At 36.2% G+C, this 26189-nt stretch overlaps 1 protein-coding gene across 7 annotated transcripts in view; it reads left to right on the forward strand.

The window, feature by feature from the left end:
• The window catches only part of EHBP1 (EH domain binding protein 1), a 591964-nt gene that overhangs the window by 367239 nt on the left and 198536 nt on the right, over positions 1 to 26189 (forward strand). For all 7 annotated transcript variants that reach the window (XM_066267218.1, XM_066267219.1, XM_066267217.1 and 4 more), the window contains 2 exons: positions 196 to 318; positions 11046 to 11283. In XM_066267218.1, the coding sequence (XP_066123315.1) occupies positions 196 to 318; positions 11046 to 11283 (361 nt within the window). The remainder of the gene's footprint in view (positions 1 to 195; positions 319 to 11045; positions 11284 to 26189) is intronic.

Raw genomic sequence — 26189 nt, forward strand, 5'->3', positions numbered from 1 at the left:
ACGTTTGTTTTTCATATGGAAATGTTGGTATGCTACAAAATACTTGAATGGTATTCTGCCACTGGTAAATGCTATCTATATCTTATTATTTACAGGTATTATTAGTGTGAAATTTTACAATTTGAAATTTTCATGAATGATTGAAATTATACTTTATACTAACCATAGTGAACTAATACTTACGGTTATTTTCAGAGCTTATCAACAAACTTAACTTTTTGGATGAAGCAGAAAAGGACTTGGCCACTGTGAATTTAAATCCATTTGGTGATCCTGATGTAGCAGAATTAAATCCATTTGGAGATCCTGACTCAGAAGGTAGCAAGGTTTTTTCCATACTTTTAAAGTCTTTATATAGTCAGATTCTCTTGAACTGTAAGGGCAGGAAGAGATTTTTTTTTTTAAAGACTCAGAATTTTTGTCCCTAATGATAATATTGTGTTCAGTACCACTTGCAGTTAATCACCAATTCTAGGTGGCTACCATTGAATTTTTGACAGAGAAGAGAAAGTGTTACATAGACATTTACTTGGGGCATTTTATTTATTTAGTTATTTATTTTTATTATTAAATTTAATGCAGTGACATTGATAAATCAGGGTACATTTGTTGAGAAAAAACATCTCCAGATTATTTTGAATTTGATTGTGCTGCATTCCTATCCCCCAAAGTCAAATTGTCTTCTATCACCTTCTATCTGTTTTCTTTGTGCCCCTCCCCTCCCCCACTCCCTCTCTCCTTCCTCGCCCCATCTCCCCTCCCCCCATCCCCAAACCCCGTTGCCATCACATTCTTGTTCATGTCTCTGAGTCTCATTTTTATGTCCCATCTATGTATGGATTCATATATTGTAGTTCTTAGTTTTTTCTGATTTACTTATTTCACTCCGTATAATGTTATCAAGGTCCATCCATGTTATTGTAAGTGATCCGATGTCATCATTTCTTATGGCTGAGTAGTACTCCATAGTATATATGTACCAAAGCTTTTTAATCCACTCGTCCTCTGACGGACACTTGGGCTGTTTCCAGATCTTCGCTATTGTGAACAATGCTGCCACAAACATGGGGGTGCATTTCTCCTTTTGGAGCCGTTCTATGGTGTTCTTGGAGTATATTCCTAAAAGTGGAATAGCTGGGTCAAAAGGCAGTTCAATTTTCAGTTTTTTGAGGAATCTCCATACTGTTTTCCACAGTGGCTGCACCAGTCTGCATTCCCACCAGCAGTGCAGGAGGGTTCCCTTTCTCCACATCCTCGCCAGCACTTATTCTGTGTTCTTTTGTTGATGAGCGCCATTCTGACTGGTGTGAGGTGATATCTCATTGTGGTTTTAATTTGCATTTCTCTAATGACTAGTGATGTTGAGCATTTTTTCATATGCCTATTGGCCATCTTTATGTCCCCTTTGGAGAAGTGTCTGTTCATTTCCTTTGCCCATTTTTGGATTGGATTGTTTGTCTTCCTGCTATTAAGTTTTACAAGTTCTTTATAAATTTTGGTTATTAACCACTTATCAGACGTATTGTCAAATATGTTCTACCATTCTGTAGTTTGTCTTTTTACTTATTTATTTATTTATTTATTTATTTTTTGTATTTTTCTGAAGCTGGAAATGGGGAGAGACAGTCAGACAGACTCCTGCATGCGCCCAACCGGGATCCACCCAGCACGCCCACCAGGGACGACACTCTGCCCACCAGGGGGTGATGCGATGCCCCGGAGGGGTGTCGCTCTGCCGCGACCAGAGCCACTCTAGCGCCTGGGGCAGAGGCCAAGGAGCCATCCCCAGCGCCCGGGCCATCTTTGCTCCAGTGGAGCCTTGGCTGCGGGAGGGGAAGAGAGAGACAGAGAGGAAGGAGGGGGTGGGGGTGGAGAAGCAAATGGGCGCTTCTCCTATGTGCCCTGGCCAGGAATCGAACCCGGGTACCCCGCACACCAGGCCAACGCTCTACCGCTGAGCCAACCGGCCAGGGCTGTAGTTTGTCTTTTTATACTGTTCTTATTGTCTTTAGCTGTGCAAAAGCTTTTTAGTTTAATATAGTCCCATTTGTTTATCCTGTCTTTTATTTCACTTCCCCATGGAGATAAATCAGCAAATAAATTGCTCTGAGAGATGTCGGAGAGCTTACTGCCTGTTTTCTTCTAAGATGCTTATGGTTTCGTGGCCTACATTTAAGTCTTTTATCCATTTTGAGTTTATTTTTGTGAGTGGTGTAAGCTGGTGATCTAGTTTCATTTTTTTGCAGGTAGCTGTCCAGTTTTCGCAACACCATTTGTTTAAGAGGCTGTCTTTACTCCATTGTATGTTCTTACCTCCTTTGTCAAATATCAGTTGTCCATAGAGCTGTGGGTTCATTTCTGGGTTCTCTGTTCTGTTCCATTGATCTATATGCCTGTTCTTATGCCAGTACCAGACTGTTTTGAGTACAATGGCCTTGTAGTATAACTTGATATTAAGAAGTATGATACCTCCCACTTTATTCTTCTTTTTTAAGATTGCTGAGGCTATTCATGTTTTTTTTGGTTCCATATAAATTTTTAGAATATGTAATCTATATCTTTGAAGTACGTTATTGGTATTTTAATTGGTATTGCATTGGATTTATAGATTGCTTTGGGTAATATAGACATTTTAATGATGTTTATTCTTCCTAACCATGAGCACGTTAAATGCTTCCATTTGTTTGTATCTTCCTTGATTTCTTTTATCAAGGCTTTGTAATTTTCCAAGTATAAATCTTTAGTCATTTTGGTTAAGTTTACTCCTAGGTACTTTATATTTTTGGTTGTAATAGTGAAGAGGATTGTTTCCTTAATTTCTCTTTCTGACTGTTCATTGTTGGTGTATAAAAATGCCTCTGATTTCTGAGTATTGATTTTATATCCTGCCACTTTGCTGAATTCATTTATCAGGTCCAGTAGTTTTTTGACTGAGACTTTAGGGTTTTCTATATACAATATCATATCATCTGCAAATAATGATAGTTTTACTTCTTCTTTTCCAACTTGAATGCCTTTTATTTCTTCTTCTTGTCTGATTGCTGTGGCTAGGACTTCCAGGACTATGTTAAATAAGAGTGGTGAAAGGGGGCACCCCTGCCTTGTTCCTGATCTTAAGGGTATTGCTTTTAATTTTTGCCCATTGAGTATGATGTTGGCTGTGGGTTTCTCATAGATGGCTTTTATCATGTTGAGGTATGTTCTCTGTATTCCCACTTTGCTGAGAGTTTTGATCATGAATGGGTGCTGGATTTTATCAAATGCTTTTTCTGCATCTATTGAAATTATCATATGGTTTTTCTCCTTCCTTTTGTTTATGTGATGAATCACATTGATTGATTTGCGAATATTGTACCAGCCTTGCCTCCCCAGAATAAATGTCACTTGATCATGGTGTATGATTTTTTCCATATATTGTTAGATCCGGTTTGCTAATATTTTGTTGAGGATTTTAGCATCTATATTCATCAGGTATATTGGCCTATAATTTTCTTTCTTTGTGTTGTCTTTGCCTGGTTTTGGATTCAGAATTTTGCTCGCCTCATAAAAGGAGCTTGGAAGTCTTTTTTCCTCTTGAATTTTTTAAAATAGTTTGAGAAGGATAGGAGTTAGTTCCTCTTTGAATATTTGGTAGAATTCAGTTGTGAAGCCATCAGGCCCCAGACTTTTCTTTGCTGGGAGTTTTTTGATAACTATTTCAATCTCATTTGGTGTAATCGGTCTGTTTAGGTTTTCTGATTCTTTCAGATTGATTTTTGGAAGATTGTATGTTTCAAGGAATTTGTCCATTTCATCTAAGTTGTCTAGTTTTTTGGCGTACAGTTCTTCATAGTATTTTCTTATAATATTTTGTATTTCTGTTGTATTAGTTGTTATTTATCCACTCTCATTTCTAATTTTATTTATTTGATTCCTCTCTCTCATTTTCTTGGTGATTCTAGTTAAAGGCTCATCAATCTTGTTTACCTTTTCAAAGAACCAGCTCCTAGTTTCATTGATCCTCTGTATTGTTTTTTTAGCCTCTATGTCATTTATTTCTGCTCTGATCTTTATTATTTCCTTCCTTCTACTACATTTGGGTTTTACTTGCTGTTCTTTTTCTAGTTCTTTTAGATGCAGGGTTAAGTTGTTTATTTGAGCTTTTTCTAGCTTCTTAAAGTGTGCCTGTAGTGCTATGAACTTCCCTCTTGGTACTGCTTTTGCTGTGTCCCATAAATTTTGAGTTGTTGTGTGCTCATTGTCATTCGTTTCTAGGAATTTTTTTATTTCATCTTTGATCTCATTCTTAATCCATTCGTTATTTAACAACCTGCTATTTAGTTTCCATGTGTTTGAGAATTTTTGAGCTTTTCTGTTGTGGTTCATTTCTAGTTTCATGCCGTTGTGATCGGAGAAAGTGCTTGATATGATTTCAATCTTCTTAAATTTGTTGAGACCACTTTTGTGCCCTAACATGTGGTCTATCCTAGAGAGTGTTACCATGAGCACTTGAAAAGAATGTATATTCTGCTGCTTTAGGGTGAAAGGTTCAGTAGATATGTATTAAATCGAGGTGATCTAGTGTGTCCAAAAAGTCTGCTGTTTCTTTGTTAATTCTCTTTCTTGAGGATCTATCTAGTGATGTTAGTGGGGTATTGAAATCTCCTACTATTATAATTGCTGTTGATCTCGCCCTTTAAATCCATCAAAGTCTGCTTTATATATTTAGGTGCATAGATATTTATAATAGTTATATCTTCCTTTTGGATTACTCCCTTTATCATTATGTAGTGGCCTTCTTTATCTGTTACTATATCCTTTGTTTTAAAGTCCAATTTGTCTGATATAAGTTTTGCTACCCCAGCTTTTTTTTCATTTCCATTTGCATGAAATGTTTTTTTCCATCCTTTTACATTCAATCTATGTGTATCTTTTGTTCTAAGGTGTGTCTCTTGTAGACAGCATATGTACGGGTCCTGTTTTCTTATCCACACAGCTACCCTGTCTTTTGATTGGATCATTTAATCCATTTACATTTAAGGTTATTATTGATATGTAGTTGTTTATTGCCGTTTTATTCTTTAAAGGTGTATTCCTTTTTTGCTATATTCTTTTCCCACTTTGATCTGTTTACAACAGGCCCCTTAACATTTCCTGCAGCATTGGTTTGGTTGTAATGAATTCCTTGAGTTGTTTTTTGTCTGGGAAGCTTTTTATTTCTCCTTCGATTTTAAACGATAGCCTTGCTGGATAAAGTAGTCTTGGTTGTAGGTTCTTGTTCTGCATTACTTTGAGTATTTCTTGCCATTCCCTTCTGGCCTCAAATGTTTCTGTTGAGAAGTTGGATGTCATCCTTATGGGGGCTCCTTTGTAGGTGATAGCTTTTTTTTCTCTTGCAGCTTAATATTTTCTCTTTATCGCTTAGCTTTGGTATTTTAATTATGATGTGTCTTGGTGTAGGTTTTTCTGGGTTTCTCTTTAATAGAGTCCTCTGTGCTTCTTGAACTTGTGAGAGTTTCTCCTGCATTAATTTGGGAAGTTTTCAGCTATGATATGATTGAACAAAGTCTCTATCCCTTATTCTTTTTCTTCTTCTTCAGGAACCCCTATGATGCGGATGTTATTTCTCTTCATGTTGTCACAGAGCTCTCTAAGTTTCCTCAGACATTTTGAGTCTCTTTTCTTTTTTCTTCTCTGCTTTCATGCCTTTATTCCAGTTACCCTCCAAGTCGCTGATTCAATCCTCAGCTCTATCCTGTTTTTAATTCCTTCCATTGTGGTCTTTATTTCTGATATTGTATTTGTCATCTCCGACTGATTCTTTTTTATACTTGCTATTTCTTTATTTAGGTGTTCATAATGACCATCCATTGTTGTTCTAAGATCCCTAAGCATCCTTACAATCATTATTTTGAACTCCGCATCTGGAAGTTTGATTATTTCCATATCACTCAGTTCATCTCCTGAAGGTGTCTCTTGTGGTTTCATTTGGTTTGCACTTTTTTGTCTTCTCATTGTCTGTGTTTGGGTGTTTTATTTGTAGAGTTGGTTGATTCTAGTCTTGGTGTTGTCTGCCTCCAGTTTTCAGTTGTGTTATTTCTAGGTCTTCTTGGGTTGGTATCAGCTATTACTTGTAATCCACTTTCGGATTTGGGCAGCTTTGAAGTCTTGATTTGTTTGTTTTCTTAACAGGTGATAGTCTTGTTTACTGATCTCAGCAGGGGGCTTCCTTGAAACTGTATCCAGGAATGCGATGGGTGTAACCTGAGACTCTAAAGGCCTCTTCCACCAACTAATCTCTGTGGGGGCAGGGTTTCTCAACTTCAGTAGGGGGAGGTGTATCTCAGATCTTTATGGAGACCTGAGTTACTGCCCCTCCTCCCCACTTCTTGTTTTCAGCTGTGTCTTGTTTCGCTGATTGGAGCTGGAGAGATGTCTGGAGATCTCTGATCTGGAAGCAATTCAGTATTATTTTGTGGGGAAGGATCAGTCCCTCCCCCAGCTATGTCAGCCTCCAGCATGGATGAGTCAGCTTTTTTTAGGTCGTCTCCTGCATTACTTAGCCCCTCACAGTCTGTCCCTCTCTCTTTCCTTTTCACTTGGGAGATAAGCTGGTCTTTTCAACACACCTCGCTCCCTAGTCGCCAGGCAAGTGGCTGTGAGCAGTATTTTCTGCTCTTTTCCCTGGAGTGAGATCCCCTCTGGGCTCTCAGCCTCACCCCCCCCCTTTCCTGTAAGCAGCGGAGATTCAGACGCTCCCTACCAGGTTTGTTGTGGCTTCTTCTTTGCTCCTTGGTTTTTGAAAGCCGTTCTTGTAGTCTAGAGTTGGTTTTTAATTCTTTTTTTTTTTTTTGTACTTTTCTGAAGCTGGAAATGGGGAGAGACAGTCAGACAGACTCCTGCATGCACCCGACCAGGATCCACCCGGCACGCCCACCAGGGGCAATGCTCTGCCCACCAGGGGGCGATGCTCTGCCCCTCCGGGGTGTCGCTCTGTCGCAACCAGAGCCACTCTAGTGCCTGGGGCAGAGGCCAAGGAGCCATCCCCAGCGCCTGGGCCATCCTTGCTCCAATGGAGCCTTGGCTGCGGGAGGGGAAGAGAGAGACAGAGAGGAAGAAGGGGGGTGGGGGTGGAGAACCAAATGGGCGTTTCTCCTGTGTGCCCTGGCCGGGAATCGAACCCGGGTCTCCTGCATGCCAGGCTGACGCTCTACTGCTGAGCCAACCGGCCAGGGCCCAGAGTTGGTTTTTCACGCTGATTTTTCCTAAATTGATTTGTATTCCAGTTTGGCGGTGAGAGTTGGGCGTCTGTGCGTCCACCTACTCTGCTGCCATCTTCAGCTCTATACTACTGGGGGCTTATTTTTAAATTCTCTGTTAGTTTTATCATATAGTAAGTTTTGTTGTTAGAGATAACATTTTTCTGTCTCTTGTTGAATAAATTTATAAAGTTTCCTAAAGAAAATACTCAAGAGTTCCCTTAAAAGACAAATTTCTTAGAAAACAGGAGTAGAAAATTGTAGCTATTACCTGTTTTGTTTTTTAATTTTGTGTTGATTTTTAAAAGTTTAGAACATAAACAAATATTTTAAGAGGCTGGCATATAGTAAAGTTTCATTAGTTTGGCCTACCGAGTAAGGTCGGGTCATGACACATACTGACATTGACATGGCAGGGTGGCTTCTCTCTCTCTAGACAGTTCCTCCACCCTCCCCCTCAGAGAGTTTGATGAGTCCCTCTACCACCCACTCCATGTCTCTGGCTGAGAATTTCAGTCAGTGTTGACAGTAAGTTGTACCTGTGCATAACAGAGCAGAAAGAAGATTGAGAACCACCACTATTGTCCTATATATAACATAAGTGGAAGTAATAAACCAGATACTTTTTCCCCCCTGGGTCATTCTTCTTATCAAGTAGTTTTGAATTCTTAGAGCCTAGATAAGAGCTGTTGAAGAAGTAAGACTTCTGTTTAATTAAACTGTGTTTGCTCAAAGTAAAAGCAAGAATGATTAACCACTGTTTATATCTTAGACTGCTCTTATGAAATCTTCCTCAGCTTTACAGAATTTTGCTGCCACTTGTCATGGTGAGAATGAGGTTTTAACTTCAGGATTCACTCTGTTAGAACAATATTATTTCATAATTCACTTCTCGTTCTCTTCCTTTATTTTCTCCCTTCTTATTTTACTGCATTCTAAATTTATAAGTTTAAATGATGAGATTTTATTTTGTTTGTGAGCTAATTATATTAAGAGCATATTTTAAATCTTAACAATTACAATAAATCTTAGAGTTGACCAACCTAGTTCAGACCTATTTTCATAGATTAGGATGCTGAAGCCTAGAGGAAATAAATGATTTGAACAAGAACTTTAGGTAAATGGAGATGGAGTTGAAGCTAAGATTTCTAATCAAGTGTCTTTTTTGACCATACATTTTCTCCTTGATTGTGTATTATATATATCTGATTATACTGAGTTTTTAAAATAATCAAATAAGTAATTTTTCTAAATATATATGGATCTGTTTTCTGAGTAATAGAGGGGCTAACAGCATATAATACTGTGTTACTATATAGAAGAGATTAGTTAGCCTTATTCAGAATCTTTACTCATTACTGTAGAGCTAAGAAAAAATGTGACAACTAGTATTCTCTTTAAATATCCATCTCTTAGACTGGAATAAATATTTTCTACTGAAAGAATACTTATTTTCTGGAATTAAAATATTAATTTTTATTTATTAAAAACTCGAATCTTCAAAAGATTAAAAACAACTTGTATTCTCCTGTAACAAAAGTATTTGAGGAAGATAAAAATATATTTCAGTTGTCAGATTGTTCTTTATTATTATTATTATTTGCTTTTACAGCTTCAGTTCTCGTATTTATGATATTTTGTGTTTCAGTGGCTCTTTTAGAAAGTGTATTCGTTAACTTTTACATGAAATAATCTTATCTTAAACCCTTTTTGTTGCCTATTCTGTCACTTTCAAATCTTGCTCAATAGCTTGAATACTTTCTTACTTTTGGATTTATAACTGATGAATTTGCTTGGATAAATTTTTACAAACCTCTTCCTGAGAGAGAAAATTAAAATTTTATTTCCATTGACCAGTTCTGTTGGTTTCTTAAGCATTTGAGACTTGGTATTTATTAATAAAAATTGAGTAGGCAGAAACTTTGCAGTCTCTCTTCCCCCACTGAGAAAAGAAAATACTTCATTTACATTATTATAAAGATTATAGTAGTGTTAAGTTAAATATTATTCCGGTGTTACAAAAGATACACAGTTACTGAGTCTCTTCTCTAGCATAGACTTTTTAAAATACATTTAGTATTGCTTTATTATGGTTTTATGAATCTTTCACGCTTCATCATTGATTTCCCATGGTTTTCAATTCTAATTGAGAGTCTTTATGTTTTACCTTTTTCCCAATATACAGACAAATTAAGTCTGGGCTAATGTCTAAAGTACAGGTAAAAATAGCTTGATTTTAAAATGTAAAAGTCATAAATATATATCAATGATATATTTATAATAATTGGGTTAAATTGTTTCAAATGTCATTTATGAAACAATTGTTTTTCTTGAGAATTTCAATAACCAATTTTCTGCTTCATTGAATATTTTGTCAGAGTTGGGTGGTACAATTATTGGCTCCCTGAAAATGTATTTCAAATGAGGAAAATGTTTACTTTTATCAGCAAAATCTATGATCAGATATTGGAAAGTTTTATTAGAAATTCTAGTTTTGTTTTAAAATATTAATAAACATAAAAGAAGTAAAGGCTGTTACTAAGTAGTTCACAAGTTGAAGGACACACTGTAATGCTTTTTGTGCTGTGAATCAGAATTTTATTTTTAAGATTACCTTTGTTTTCTCCTCATTTTTCTTCCTCCTCCTCCTCCTCCTCCTCCTCCTCCTCCTCCTCCTCCTCCTCCTCCTTCTCCTCCTCCTTCTCTTTGTTCTTCTTCTTCTTTCTTTTTTTCCATGTGAGAGGAGGGGAGATAGACAGACTCTGGCATGCACCCCAACCGGATCCACCCATCAACCCTCGTCTGGGGCAATGTTCTGCCCGTCTGGGGCCATGCTCTCAACCAAGCTATTTTTAGTGCCTGAGGAGGAGGTTCCACAGAGCCATCCTCATCCTTGTACCACAGCCAGTGTGCTTGAACCAATTGAGCCATCACTGATGAAGGAGAAGAGAAAGGGACAGAGAGACAAGGGGGAGAGGGAGGAATGTAGAAGCAGTGGACACTTCTCCTGTGTGCCCTGACTGGAATTGAACTGGGGCATCCACATGCTGGGCTGATACTGTACCATGGAGCCAACTGGCCAGGACCAAGAGTATCTTTGTTTTCAAATACAAATTCAAAATAATAAAACTTAGAAGAATTTGGTATAGCATATCTATCAGCTAATTAGTATGATTTTGATATAGCACTTTCAACCTGAAAATTCTAATGTTACTTCTTTGCATTATTAAATAGAGTATTGATGGATCCAAGTTATATTGGAAAAAAATCAAACATCTCTTTAAATGTTCTGAAGATTTAAGGTCTTGTAGCATGCAAAAACCTGATTTTTGAAGACTCTGCAAAACCCAATTTAGTGGTATATGGGTGTACTTTTGACATAGTCCAGAATGAATGTTCAGATCCCAAAGTGGTTTCTGCTTGTATAACTAACCAAAGATTGTTTCAAAATTTAATTGATTTAATGTTATTTTTCAGGCAGAAATTTATTATGAATCAGTTTGAGATAGCAAACCATTATATTGAAATGAACAGGCTTTAATAAAATATTGTATCTGTAAGAAGATTAAATTTTCCAAAATTGGCATACCATAGCACTAATATTATTAGAGACTACAAAGATGCCATTTTGGGGAGCACCATCCCTAGAAAAGTAGACAAAGATCTTCTGAAAGTAGCCCTAGTAAATGTACTAGTTCAATGCCATAAAGTTTATTAGTTTAATATTGAGTACTTTTGAAGACGTTAAAAATATAAGTATCAAATAAAATAATTGAATCTAATATATCTGTTGCTGTTGCTTTTTAGAACCAACTGAAACAGTTTCACATAAAAAGCCAGAAGAATCTTTTTATAATAATAGCTATCATCCCTTCAAAGAGGTACAGACTCCACAATATTTAAACCCATTCGATGAACCAGAAACCTTTGTAACTGTAAAGGATTCTCCTCCCCAGTCTACAAAAAGAAAAAATGTAAGACCTGTGGACATGAGCAAGTACCTCTATGCTGATAGTTCTAAAACTGAAGATGAAGAATTGGATGAGTAAGTACATTTCATTTTGCTATCATCATAGGTCAGTCTTTATATTAACTACAGGGATCCTTCTGTAATATATGTTTATATAGGCAAAATGAAGTCTGTTAACAATGTTATTATACAGTTTTTAAGTTAATATCTATCTCATCCACATCTGAATTTTTATAATCTTTGCCCTTATACTCCTATCTTCTTCTGTATTCTTGTATATTCTGTATTCCTGCAATCTCTGGTTAGAATGTCTATAGTGTCTTTCCACAGGAACCATGTTATAAATAGCACTTGGATATTTTAATTTATTACTATATGTATTATGTTTCAATTGTGTTATGGGCCTATTGTGGGAACCAAATAATCATTTATGATACTGATATGATGAGAAGACTTGTTCAAATGTCAAACAAGGGGATCATAGTATTTATAAATAAGGAATTGTGATTTGTGTTATTTTTACCCAAATAAGAGGTTTATTGACCATAAGCTCAGTATAAATAGTCAGTGTGATTAGAGTGGCCATTTTACTCAAATCTAGAATGGGGATAGGAGGAGGGTGTATTCACCTTTGTTCTGAAATTATATAGTGTACTACCTGTGTGACTGCAGACTGTGGCCCTGAGTGTGTTAAAAAGTAGCAAGCAAAACTTCTACTTTTGCCATAATGGAGTTATACAGCCTGGAGGTAGCTTCTTGTCTTAAACAACTAAAAGATTGAATAGCATATGAAATAACAGTTTTGACATTGGACAAAAGTAGCACAGGACAAGTAGCACAGCCTGAGAGAACAGAAACAAAGAAGCTCTGCCTGACCAGGCGGTGGTGCAGTGGATAGAGCATCGGACTGGGATGCGGAGGACCCAGGTTCTAGACTTCGAGGTTGCCAGCTTGAGTGCAGGCTCATCTGGCTTGAGCAAAGCTCACCAGCTTGGACCCAAGGTCGCTGGCTCGAACAAGGGGTTACTCGGTCTGCTGAAAGCCCGCGGTCAAGGCACACATGAGAAAGCAATCAATGAAAAACTAAGGTGTCACAATGAAAAACTGATGATTGATGCTTCTCCTCTCTCTCCATTCCTGTCTGTCTGTTCCTATCTATCTCTCTTTCTGACTCTCTCTCTGTCCCTGTAAAAAAAAAAAAAAAAAAAAAGAAGAAGAAGAAGAAGGTGAGCTCCATAGTTATCCAAACTTTATTTATGGGATAGAGTTTCCAACTACAGTTTAAGAGAAGGGACCCAAATGCCCTAGTACAAGCATACTTCTGAGATAATGAGGGTTCAGTTCTAAACCACTGCAATAAAGCAAACATCAAAATAAAACAAGTTACACAATTTTTTTTATTTCCCAGTGTGTATAAAAGTTTATGTTTACACTATACTAGAGTCTACTAAGTGTGCATTAGCATCATGAATTTTTTTAAAAAAAGCAATATATATACCTTAATTAAAAAACAATTTATTGCTAAGAAATTCCAACCATCATCTTAGTCTTCAGGGAGTTAGTCTTTTTGGCACCAACAGACTTACTCAACCCAGGGTTCCCACAAACCTTAAAGTTGTAAAAAAAAAATCACTATTGACTAGGTGCAGTAAAGTAAATCACAATAAAACACAGTATACCTGTAATCTCCTGAGTTGAAGAAATAGAGTTTGGACTTTGGGGTACTGAGGACGCTAGAGTTTGTGGACAAACTATCAGAGAGAAGAGAGCTTCTCATAGTTTCACAGTCCTATGGAAGTTTCCTCTTGACTCATTTGCTGATTGCATATGAGTAAATTACTGAGGGCAAAGAATCTGTTAAAACATTCTGTGGAGTTCACCCAGGACCAAGAACAATTTATGTTTCTACTAGTCAGAGAGGAAAGACTCCCTTAAACTTGAGACATCAAATTGAGCCCTCAGCAGGGTATTGTCTCAGTAGTGGAACCAGATTAGCCCTAAAGTTTGTTCTGAGCCTGCCTAACAAAACTTAAAAAAAGCAAGGATCAAAAGAATCAAACTAATTGAAGTAGCATAACTGAATCCCACACAAAGCCCTGGAATACTAAAGGGAATACCAAAAAAAACCAGCACTCAAGACATAAAACTCACAAAGTCTGACAGCCAATCAAAAATGCATCAGACATATAAAGAAGCAGAAAAAATCTGACTCAGATAAGGAGGATATATTCACTCATTAGACCAGATGCAGAAATGGCAGTCATAATGGAATAATAGTCAAGTGGTAGAATAGCTATCATGAATACACCTCAGATATTTAAGAAGCTGGAAGAAAGCATAAGCATGGAAGACAAATTCAGAATCAAAGTCTGAGATGAAAAATACCCTGAGTGAGATTAACCCCATGTGAGTTACTGCAGAAGAAAATATTAGTGAACCTAAAGACATAGCAGTAGAAACTATTTAGATTGAAGCCTTAGGGGGAAAATAATGAATAAAATGAACCAGAGGAACATATGTGATACTGGAATTCCAAAAAGAAAGAGGATTACAGGGATAGAAAAAAATATTTAAAGAAATAATGGACAAAAATTTTAGAAATTAAAAGAAATAATAATAAAGTCCAAGAAGTTCAATGAATCCCAAGCATAAGAAACATGAAGAAAACCACAGCAAGGCTTCTCAACAAAAATTCAAGTCAGAAAAAAACGCTATCAACACAAATTTCTACACCCCCCTTCCAGGATATTTTCAGATATCCAAAAGCTGAAACAATCTGTTACCATCAGACTTGCTCTGCATGCTCTTTAGGCAGGAAGAAAGTGACACTACTTGGAGATTTGAATCTACACAAAGGAATGAAGAACACAAAAATTGGCAAATATATTACTACACATAAAATACTTTTTAAAAATTCTCGAAAATATAAGTGACTTTAAAGTTTAAATAATATATTCTGTTTTATAACTTGTATAGAAAATGACAATCTTAAAAATGGAATTATGACAATTTAGCATCAAGACTGAGAATGGAAAATTGCAAAGTATTGTTTTAAGCTTCTTAAACATAAAAAACTTAAAGATATATATACATTTTTATAGATGATATAATTATTTATGTAGCAAATTATAAGGAAGCTTCAAATGTGTACCAGAATTAAAAAGTAGATTTGGCCTGACCAGGCGGTTGCACAGTGGATAGAGCATCAGACTGGGATGCAGAGGACCCAGGTTCGAGACCCTGAGGTCGCCAGTTTGAGCGTGGGCTCATCTGGTTTGAGCAAAAGCTCACCAGCGAACCCAAGGTCGCTGGTTCCAGCAAGGGGTTACTCGGTCTGCTGAAGACCTGTGGTCAAGGCACATATGAGAAAGCAATCAATGAACAACTAAGGTGTCACAGCACACAATGAAAATCTAATGATTGATGCTTCTCATCTCTCTCCGTTCCTGTCAGTCTGTCCCTATCTATCCCCTCTCTCTGACTCACTCTCTGTCTCTGTAAAAAATAAATAAATAAAAATTTAAAAAAAAAACACCTTTAAAAAAAAAGTATATTTGGCAACACTGCAGGATACAAGATTCAGTATACAATTTTTTCATAGTAACAATGGGAAATCAGAAATAGGAATATTTAAAGCACCATACACAAAAGCATTAAAAAAAACTCTCGGGTACACTGACCAGTTGGCTCAGTGGTAGAACATTGTCCTGGAGTATGGATGTTCCAGGTTCAGTTCCCACTCAGGGCATTACAGAAGTGACCATCTGCTTCTCTACCCCTCCCGCTTCTCTACCCCCGCTTTCCCCTCCTGCAACCCTGGCTTAATTGGCTCAGGCGAATTGGTCTCTGGCACTGAGGATGGCTCAGTGGTCTCCACCTCATGCGCTAAAGAAATGGCTCAGTTGCTGAGCAACAGAGCAGTGGCCTCAGATGGGCAGAGCATTGCCCCCTAGGGGGCTTGCTGGGTGGATCCTGGTCAGGGTGCATGCGAGAGTCTGTCTCTTTGCTTCCCCTTTTCTCACTGGAAAAAAAAAAGGAGCCCTCTGGGATAAATTTGTGAAAGATGTGTAATAACTGTATGCTGAAAGCAACAAAACATTGCTGAGAGCAATTATGAGAAGTAAAATGGACAGAAATACTATGGCCATGTTTTCAAATTGATGTATGCATTCATTGCTATCCCAAACAAAATTTTGACATACTTTTTAGTAACAATTGATTGTATAATTCTAAAATATATATGGAAATGCAAGGGACCTAGAATAGTCAAGAACAATTTTGGAAAAGAACAAAGTTAGAGGACTTACACTACCTGATTTCAAGACTCATTAAGCAAGACATTGTGGTATTTATTGCCTTAAGGGTAGACATATAGGTAAAAGGAAGAGAATAAGAAAATTTAGAAATAAATTCACATGTATAATGCCAATTGACTTTTGACCAAGCTAACAGGGGAAGTTGGCTAGGAAAAGATAATCTTCACAACAAACAGTACTAGAACAAGTAGATTTCTACACCCTCCAAACACAAAACTACAGCCCTATCTCACACCACATACAAAATTTAACTAAAAATAGATTATACACCTAAAACTAAGAACTAAAACATTGGAACGTCTAGAAGAAAGCATAGGAGAAAATCTTAGTAATCTTGGGTTAGGTAAAATATTTTAAATCGGATGCAAAAAGCACAAAGAAAAGAAAGATTAATTTAGACACTATCAAAATTAAAAACTTATTCTCTTTAAAAAAAACACTTAGGAAAATTAAAAGACATGTCACAGTTTGGCAGACATTCTTTGTAAAACAATTATCTGGCAAAAGGTCTTCTAACAAGAATATGCAGTTCTTTTGGCCCAATAATAAACTTTTTTTTAAAGAGGAAAAACATTTGAACAGAAATCTCACAAAGCCAAATATAAGAATGGTCAGTGTGCACACAAGATACTTAATATGTTAGTCTTCAAGGAAATGCAAATTAAAACCAAGTAAGATATCACTACACACCCAATTAAGTTGCTAAAACGTAAAAGACTATTACCAAATACTGTCAAGAATGTAGAGCCAAAAGATATCTAAATGATAGATCATTTTTACTTTTAATGAAATTTATTGGCATGATATTAGTTAATAAAATTATATAGGTTTGAAGTGTACAATTCTATAATTCATCATCTATATATTGCATTGTGTTTGCTACCCAAAGTCAAATCTGCTTACCTTTTACTACCACCTCTTTTCCTCTTCCCCTCTGGTAACCACCATACTGTTGTCTGAATTTTTGTTTTTCTTGTTTGTTCATTTGTTGTTGTCAGTTTTATATCCCACATATGAGGGGAATTATATGGTTCTTTTTCCATCTGACTTATTTCACTAGTATGACTTTCTCAAAATCCATCCATGTTACTGTAAATGGCAGTATTTCATTATGGCTGAGTAATATTCTGTTGTATATGTATGTTACTTCAGGGTGATAAAACCATTTTAGAAAACAATTTTAGCAGTTTCTTAAAAAGTTAAACATATACCTATTATTTGACCCAGCCATTCTATTCCTAGATACTATTCACCCAAGAGAAATAAAAACATATGTCCACAAAATGATGTGTACATGAATATTTTAACAACTTTATCATAATAGAAAAATATAGAAATAACTCAAATGTCCCTCAGTAGGTAAACAGATAAACAAATGGTGGTATGTCTATACAATGGAATACTACTCACTAATAAAGAAAAAAATGGATTTTTTAAATTTCATTTTTCAATTATAGTGACATTCAATATTATATTAGTTTCATGTGTACAGCATAGTGGTTAGACAATTATATAATTAGTGAAGTGATCCCCTCAATAATTCTAGTACTCACTTGGCACCATACATAGTTATCACAGTATTATTGACTATATTATTTATTCTGTAGTTTATATCCCATGAGTATTTTATAACTACAAATTTGTACTTCTTAATTCCTTTGCCTTTTTCACTCAGTCACCCTACTCCCCTCCTGTCTAGGAACCCTTACTTAATTCTCTTTATCTATGTATCTGTTTTTGTTTTACTTGTTCATTTGTTTTGTTCTTTATATTTCTTATATCAGTGCTATCATGATATTTGTCTTTCTCTGTCTGACTTATTTCACTTATAATACTATTCTCTAGGTCCATCCACACTGATGTAAATGGTAAGATTTCATTGTTATGGCTGAGTAATATTTCATTGTATGCATGTACCACCACTTTATTGTCTACTCATTGATTAATGGGCACTTGGATTGCTTTCATATCTTTGCTCTTGTAAATAATGCTGCAATGAACACAAGCACACATAAATTCTTTCTAATTAGTGTTTTGGGTTTCTTTGGATATATACCTAGAAGTGGAATTGCTAGGTCATAAGGCATTTCCATTTTTAATTTTTGAAGAACTTTCATACTGGTTTTCCATAATGGCTGCACCAATCTGCATTCCTGATAAGAGTACACAAGGATCCCCTTTTCTCCATATCCTCACCAGCACTTTTGTTGATTTATTGATGATAGCCATTCTGACAGGTGTGAGGTGGTATTTCATTGTGGTTTTAATTTGCGTTTTTCTGATTATTAATGACATTGAGCATCTTTTCATATACCTATTGGCCATCTGTATGTCCTTGGAGAAGTTTCTATTCAAGTCCTCTGCCCATTTTTTCATTGGATTGTTTTTTGCTGTTCAGTTGTATGAGTTTTTTATTAAGTTTTGGATAGTAACCTCTTATTGGATGTGTCATTGGTGACTATCTTCTTCCATTCAGTAGGTTGCATTTTTGTTTTGTTATTTTTCTTTACCATGCACAAATTTTTTAATTTTTGATGTAGTCCCATTTGTTTATTTTTTCTTTTGTATTCCTTTCCTGAGCATATATATCAGAAAGAAACATGAAGTGTCAGAGAGTTTACTGCCTATATTTTCTTCTAGGAGTTTTATGGTTTTGAGTCTTATATTTAAGTCTTTAATTTTTTTTTAATTTTTATTTTTGTATTTTTCTGAAGCTGGAAACGGGGAGAGACAGTCAGACAGACTCCCGCATGCGCCCGACTGGGATCCACCCGGCACGCCCACCAGGGGCGAAGCTCTGCCCACCAGGGGGCGATGCTTTGCCCCTCCGGGGGGGGGGGGGGGCGTCGCTCTGCTGCGACCAGAGCCACTCTAGCGCCTGGGGCAGAGGCCAAGGAGCCATCCCCAGCGCCCGGGCCATCTTTGCTCCAATGGAGCCTTGCTGCAGGAGGGAAAGAGAGAGACAGAGAGGAAGGAGGGGGTCAGGGTGGAGAAGCAAATGGGCGCTTATCCTATGTGCCCTGGCCGGGAATCGAACCCGGGTCCCCCTCACGCCAGGCCGATGCTCTACCGCTGAGCCAACCGGCCAGGGGGCCAGGGCCCCTAAGTCTTTAATTTATTTTGAGTTTATTTTTGTATGTAGTGTAAGAAGATGATCTAGTTCCATTTTTTTGCATGTATCTGTCACATATTCCCAAAACCATTTTGAACAGACTGTCTTTTCTCCATTGTATATTCTTGCCTCCTTTGTTGTAGATTAATTGACTATATACGCATGGGTTTATTTTTGGACTCCCTATTCTGTTCCTTTTATCTATGTATCTGTTTTTATGCCATTATCATTCAGTTTTAATTACTATAACCTTGTAGTATAGTTTGATAACTAGTAGCATGATTCCTCCAACTTTGTTTTTCTTTCTCAAGATTGCTGTGGCTATTCAGGGACTTTGTTGTTCCATATAAACTTTTGGAATTAATGCTTTCATTTATTTGTAATGAAGAAACAAAATATTGATACATGTAACTACATGGATGAATCTAAGAGGAATGAAAAGCATAAGAAATGACAAACATAGTATAGATATAATAATTGTCTTATCTTTAAATTATAATCAGCTTTAAACTTTACAAAATAATACATTCATTGTTTTATAACATGTGTAGAAGTAAGATGTCCAGAAACCACATCAAGTGAACAGTGATTTAGAAAGAGATGATTTAAGGTACTATAATAACCAAACTCAAATATTTAAAACACTTATTTGAAAGAATTAGGTAGTTGACTTATTTTCTATTGCTCTGGAACTGCATTTCTCATCCCTTCCGCATTTTACAACAGGTGGTTAATGACTCTAACCTGTGCTACATTTTTCCATGAGCACGGCTAGGTTTTGATAAAACCTAAAAAACTTCTAACCGCCTATAAGTGTGTATGTAGTATTACATCATCATAATCTAATTCAGAAACCAGTTTGAGATTTCAGTACTAATTAATATACAGTGGTTGAAAAAGTTGGCTCAGCTCTTGCTAAAGTTATTATATTTGTTTTCTTTGAAACAGTTATTGTGTGATCAAAGTAAAATTTCTCAAGGGTGGCGTAGGTGCTGAGTAATAGCCACACACCTAGAGTATTTGGATGTCAATGCAAACTTTAAGTACAAGCATTCAGTCATTCAAAGATGCCTGGATATTACACAACACACACACACACCCAGCTCTCTCCTATTAACAAATTAAAGAGACATCTGATGTTTGCTTAAACTTTTAAAATGCCTTAATAAAAACTGAAATCAGAATGACTGGGTGTTTCCTTTCAACCATTCTTTTTTCCACATGAATGTCACAGTCTTTACAAATTTCCCATGAATAAAGAGCATTCTAAATTGTTCAATCATCTGAGGTTACCAGAGAGAGCCAATAAACACGCCAGGTTTTTGGTTTTTTTTTTGTAGGAATACAGTATACACACAAATTCTAAAAATTGCTGGTCAGCTAATGTGAGAATCCAGGAAGAACTCTTGTTTGTATTAATTTCTTATTTGGTATTACTCATCTCTTTTTTTATCCAAAAGTTTCAAGTCCAATATTAGTAGCAGCTATATTCCAGAATTTGTTTGCTACAATAATAAACTTATGTATGACCTTTCACATCAAGTGAAAACCCTTTATGACTCATCCTTCCTTACCAAATTCTTCCTGTATCCTCTGACATAAAACTGTCACAAATACATAGTGCTGGGTCCTTTGATGTGTAAAATAATCTTCAGAACCTCAGAATATCCATCAGCACCAAGAGAACATATATACCGTCCAGTGCTTTCGCTTAGCAACCGCGTGGATGTCTCAGTTTTCTCATGTTTGCTGGATCAGTCATTCCAGTTTATTTAGCAAAAATGAAAACTGATCCAGCAACAATTTTTTTCAAAACATTTATGAAGTGACTTTTGAGGTCCAACACAAATCATTTCTGGTATTGTGTGTCAGTTTCTAAAGGAAAATTGTCATTGAATTTTATCCAGAGATGCTCATTTTAATAAATTTGGATTGTTTTCCTAAGGAAACACATTTTTAAAGGGAGAGGAAAAGACTACAAATTTTGTTATACCTTAATTTTTTCAGTATGTATATCAATCCTATTTCCAAACAATATTTAGTTTTTCTTTTTATAATTCTTTTTCTGATTAAATTGTTTTCCCTTTTTTAAATAAATTTTTATTCATTTTAATGGGGTGATATTAATAAATCAGGATACATATGTTCAAAGAAAACATCTCCAGGTTATCTTGTCATTCAATTATGTTACATACCTGTCACCCGAAGTCAATTGTCCTCTATCACCTTCTATTTGGTTTTCTTTGTGTCCCTCCCTTTCCCCCCTCCCTCCCTCTCCTCCCCACCTCGTCCATAACCACCACACTCTTGTCCATGCCTCTTAGTCTCGTTTTTATGTCTCATCAATGTATGGAATCATATAGTTCTTCATTTTTTCTGATTTTCTTATTTCACTCTGTATAATGTTATCAGGATCCATCTATTTTGTTGTAAATGATCCAATGTCATCATTTCTTATGGCTGAGTAGTATTCCATAGTATATATGTACCACTTCTTCTTTATCCATTCATCTATTGAAGGGCTTTTTGGTTGTTTCCATGTCTTGGCCACTGTGAACAATGCTGCAGTGAACATGGGGCTGCATTTGTCTTTACGTACCAGTGATTTTGAGTTTTGGGGGTATATACCCAGTAGAGGGATTGCTGGGTCATATGGTAGTTCTATTTTTAGTTTTTTGAAGAACTACCATACTTTCTTCCATAATGGTTGTATTACTTTACATTCCCACCAACAGTGGATGACAGTTCCTTTTTCTCCACAGCCTCTCCAACACTTGCTATTACCTGTCTTGTTGATAATAGCTAATCTAACAGGTGTGAGGTGGTATCTCATTGTAGTTTTGATTTGCATTTCTCTAATGGCTAATGAAAATGAGCATCTTTTCATATATCTGTTGGCCATTTGTATTTCTTCCTGGGAGAAGTATCTGTTCATGTCCTCTTCCCATTTTTTTATTGGATAGTTTGTTTGTTTGTTGTTGAATTTTATGAGTTCTTTGTATATTTTGGATATTAGGCCCTTATCTGAGCTGTTGTTTGAAAATATCATCTCCCATTTAGTTGGCTGTCTGTTTATTTTGTTGTCAGTTTCTCTTGCTATGCAAAAACTTCTTAGTCTGATGTGATCCCATTCATTTATCCTTGCCTTTACTTCTCTTGCCTTTGGAGTCAAATTCATAAAATGCTCTTTAAAACCAAGGTTCATGAGTTTAGTACCTATGTTTTCTTCTATGTATTTTATTGTTTCAGGTCTTATATTTAGGTCTTTGATCCATTTTGAATTAATTTTAGTACAAGGGGACAAACTGTAGTCGAGTTTCATTCTTTTGCATGTGGCTTTCCAGTTTTCCCAGCACCATTTGTTGAAGAGGCTTTCTTTTCTCCATTGTGTGTTGTTGGCCCCTTTATCGAAAATTATATAACCATATATATATATCTGTGGTTTTATTTCTGGACTTTCTATTCTGTTCCATTGGTCTGAGTGTCTATTTTCTGCCAATACCATGCTGTTTTGATTGTCGTGGCTCTATAATATAACTTGAAATCAGGTATTGTAATGCCCCCAGCTTCGTTCTTTTTCCTTAGGATTGCTTTAGCTATTCGGGTTTTTTTATAATTCCATATAAATCTAATGGTTTTTTGTTCCATTTCTTTAAAAAATGTTATTGGAATTTTGATGGGAATTGCATTAAATCTGTGTATTGCTTTGAGTAATATGGCCATTTTGATTATTATTATTCTTCCTATCTAAGAACAGGAAATATTTTTCCATTTTATTGTATCTTTTTTGATTTCCCTTAACAATGCTTTGTAGCTTTGGTTATATAGGTCCTTTACATTCTTTGTTATGTTTATTCCTAGGTATTTTATTTTCTTTGTTGCAATCCTGAAGGGGATTATTTTGTTGAGTTCGGTTTCTAATGTTTCATTGTTGGCATATAGAAAGGCTATGGACTTTTGTATATTAATTTTGTATCCTGAGACCTTACTGTATTGGTTTATTGTTTCTAGTAATCTTTTGTGGAGGCTTTGGGGTTTTCGATGTATAGGATCATATCATCTGCAAAAAGTGAAACCTTTACTCCTTCTTTTCAGGTATGGATGCCTTTTCTTTCTTTATCTTGTCTGATTGATCGGGCTAGAACTTCTAGCACCACGTTAAATAAGAGTGGAGAGAGTGGACAACCCTGTCTTGTTCCTGATTTAATGGGAAAAGTCCTCAGTTTAAAGACATTTAATATGATGTTAGCTGATGGTTTATCATAAACGGCCTTTATCATGTTGAAATATTTTCCTACCCATTTTGTTGAGTGTTTTAAACATAAAATTGTGTTGTATTTTATCGAATGCCTTTTCTGCATCTACTGATAGGATCATGTGGTTTTTGTTCTTGTTTTGTTGATATGGTGTTTTATGTATGTTGAACCATCCTTGAGATTCTGGGATGAATCCCACTTGATCATGATGTATTATTTTTTTAATATGTTGTTGTATTCAATTTACTAGTATTTTGTTTAGTATTTTAGCATCTGTATTCACTAGAGATATTGGTCTATAGTTTTCTTTTTTTGTGCCATCCCTGCCAGGTTTCACTATGAGGGTTATGTTGGCCTCATAAAATGTGTTTGGAAGTATTGCTTCTTCTTCAGTTTTTTGAAAGACCTTGAGTAGAATAGGAACCAAGTCTTCTTTGAATGTTTGATAGAATTCACTACTATAGCCATCTGGGCCTGGATTTTTATTTTGGGGGAGGATTTTAATATTTTTTTCTGTTACCTCCCTACTTATTGGTCTGTTCCAGCCGTCCCCAAACTACGGCCCGCGGACCACATGTGGTCCCCTAAGGCCATTTATCTGCCTCCCCCCCCCCCTGCTACACTTCTGGAAGGGGCACCTCTTTCATTGGTGGTCAGTGAGAGGACCACTGTATGTGGCAGCTCTCCAACGGTCTGAGGGACAGTGAACTGGCCCCTTGTGCAAAAAGTTTGGGGACCCCTGGTAGGCTTTCTGGTTCTTCATGACTCAGACTAGGAAGGTTGTATTGTTCTAGCAATTAATCCATTTCTTCTAGATTGTTGAATTTGGTGGTGTATAGTTTTTCATAGTATTCTGCAATAATTCTTTGTATATCTTTGATATCTGTGGTGATTTCTCTTCTTTTATTTTGGATTTTGTTTATATGAGTCCTTTCTCTTTTTTCCTTTGTGAGTCTTGCCAAGGGTTTGTCAATTTTGTTGATCTTTTAAAAGAACCAGCTCCTTGTTTTATTAATTTTTTCTATACTTTTTCTGTTCTCTACTTCTTTTATTTCTGCTCTGATTTTTATTATCTCCTTTCTTCACCGGGTTTTGGGTTGTCTTTGTTCTTTCTTTTCTAGTTCCTTAAGGTGTGAAGATAAGCGGTTTACATGGCCTCTCTCTTCTTTGTTCATATAGGCCTGAAGTGATATGAACCTCCCTCTTTTTTTTATTAATTTTAATGGGGTTACATTGATAAATCAGGGTACATATGTTCAGAGAAAACATCTCCAGGTTATTTTGACATTTGATTATGCTGCATTCCAATCACACAAAGTCCAATTATCTTCCGTCACCTTCTATCTGGTTTTCTTCTCCCCTCCCCCAACCCCCTCCCTCTCCTCCCCCCCACCCTGTAATCCCCACACTCTTGTCCATGTCTATGAGTCTCATTTTTATGTCCGACGTATGTATGGAGTCATATAGTTCTTAGTTTTTCTTTATTTACATATTTCGCTCAGTATAATGTTACCAAGGTCCATCCATGTTGTTGTAAATGATCCGATGTCATCAATTCTAATGGCTGAGTAGTATTCCATAGTATATATGCACCAAAGATTTTTAATCCACTTGTTCACTGATGGACACTTGGGCTGTTTCCAGATCTTTGCTATTGTGAACAGTGCTGCCATAAACATGGGGGTGCATTTCTTCTTTTGAAACAGTGCTATGGTGTTCTTGGAGTATATTCCTTACAGTAGGATAGCTGGGTCAAAAGGCAGTTAGATTTTTAATTTTTTGAGGAATCTCCATACTGTTTTCCACAGAGGCTGAGCCAGTCCACATACCCACCAGCAGTTCAGGAGGGTTTCCTTTTCTCCACATCCTCCCCAGCACTTACTCTGTGTTGTTTTGTTGATGAGCGCCATTATGACTGGTGTGAGGTGATATCTCATTGTGATTTTAATTGGCATTTCTCTAATGATTAGTGATGTTGAGCATTTTTTTATATGCCTAATGGCCATCTGTATGTTCTCTTTGGAGAAGTGTCTATTCGTTTCTTTCACTCATTTTTTGATTAGATTGTTTGTCTTCCTGGTATTGAGTTTTACAGGCTCTTTATAAATTTCGGTTATTAACTCCTTATCAGACGTATTGTCAAATATGTTCTCCGATTCTGTAGTTTGTCTTTTTATTCTGTTCTTATTGTCTTTAGTTGCGCAAAAGCATTTTAGTTTGATATAGTCCCATTTGTTTATCCTGTCTTTTATTTCACTTGCCCGTGGAGAGAAATTGGCAAATATATTGCTGCGAGAGATGTCAGAGAGCTTACTACCTATGTTTTCTTCTAATATGCTTATGGTTTTACGGCTTACATTTAAGTCTTTTATCCATTTTGAGTTTATTTTTTTGAATGGTATAACTTGGTGGTCTAGTTTCATTTTTTTGCAGGTAGCTGTCCAGTTTTCCCAACACCATTTGTTGAAGAGGCTGTCTTTACTTCATTGTATATATGTTCTTACCTCCTTTGTAAATATCAGTTGTCCATAAAGGTATGGGTTTATTTCTGGATTCTCTGTTCTGTTCCATTGATCTATATACCTGTTCTTATGCCAGTACCAGGCTGTTTTGAGTACAGTGGCCTTGTATTATAACTTGATATCCGGAGTGTGATACCTCCCACTTTATTCTTCCTTTTCATGATTGCTGAGGATATTTGTGTTCTCTTTTGATTCCATATAAATTTTTGGAATATGTGTTCTACAGTATATCTTTGAAGTAAGTCATTGGTATTTTAATTGGTATTGCATTGAATTTATAAATTGGTTTGGGTAATATAGACATTTTAATGTTTATTCTTCCTAACCATGAGCATGGTATATGCTTCCATTTGTTTGTATCTTCTCTGATTTCTTTTATCAATGTTTTATAATTTTCCGAGTACAAGTCTTTAATCTCCCTGGTTAAATTTATTCCTAGGTACTTTATTTTTTTGGTTGCAATGGTGAAGGGATTGCTTCCTTAATTTCTCTTTCTGACAGTTCATTGTTAGTGTATAAAAATGCCTCTGATTTCTGAGTATTAATTTTATATCCTGCCACCTTGCTGAATTCATTTATCTGGTCCAGTAGTTTTTTGACTTAGTCTTTAGGGTTTTCTATATACAAGATCATATCATCTGCAAATAATGATAGTTTTACTTCTTCTTTTCCAATTTGGATGCCTTTTATTTCTTTTTCTTGTCTGATTACTGTGGCTAGGACTTCCAGAACTATGTTGAATAAGAGTGATGACAGGGGGCACCCCTGCATTGTT

Source organism: Saccopteryx bilineata, chromosome 3, assembly GCF_036850765.1.
Source record: "Saccopteryx bilineata isolate mSacBil1 chromosome 3, mSacBil1_pri_phased_curated, whole genome shotgun sequence".
NCBI lineage: Eukaryota > Metazoa > Chordata > Mammalia > Chiroptera > Emballonuridae > Saccopteryx > Saccopteryx bilineata.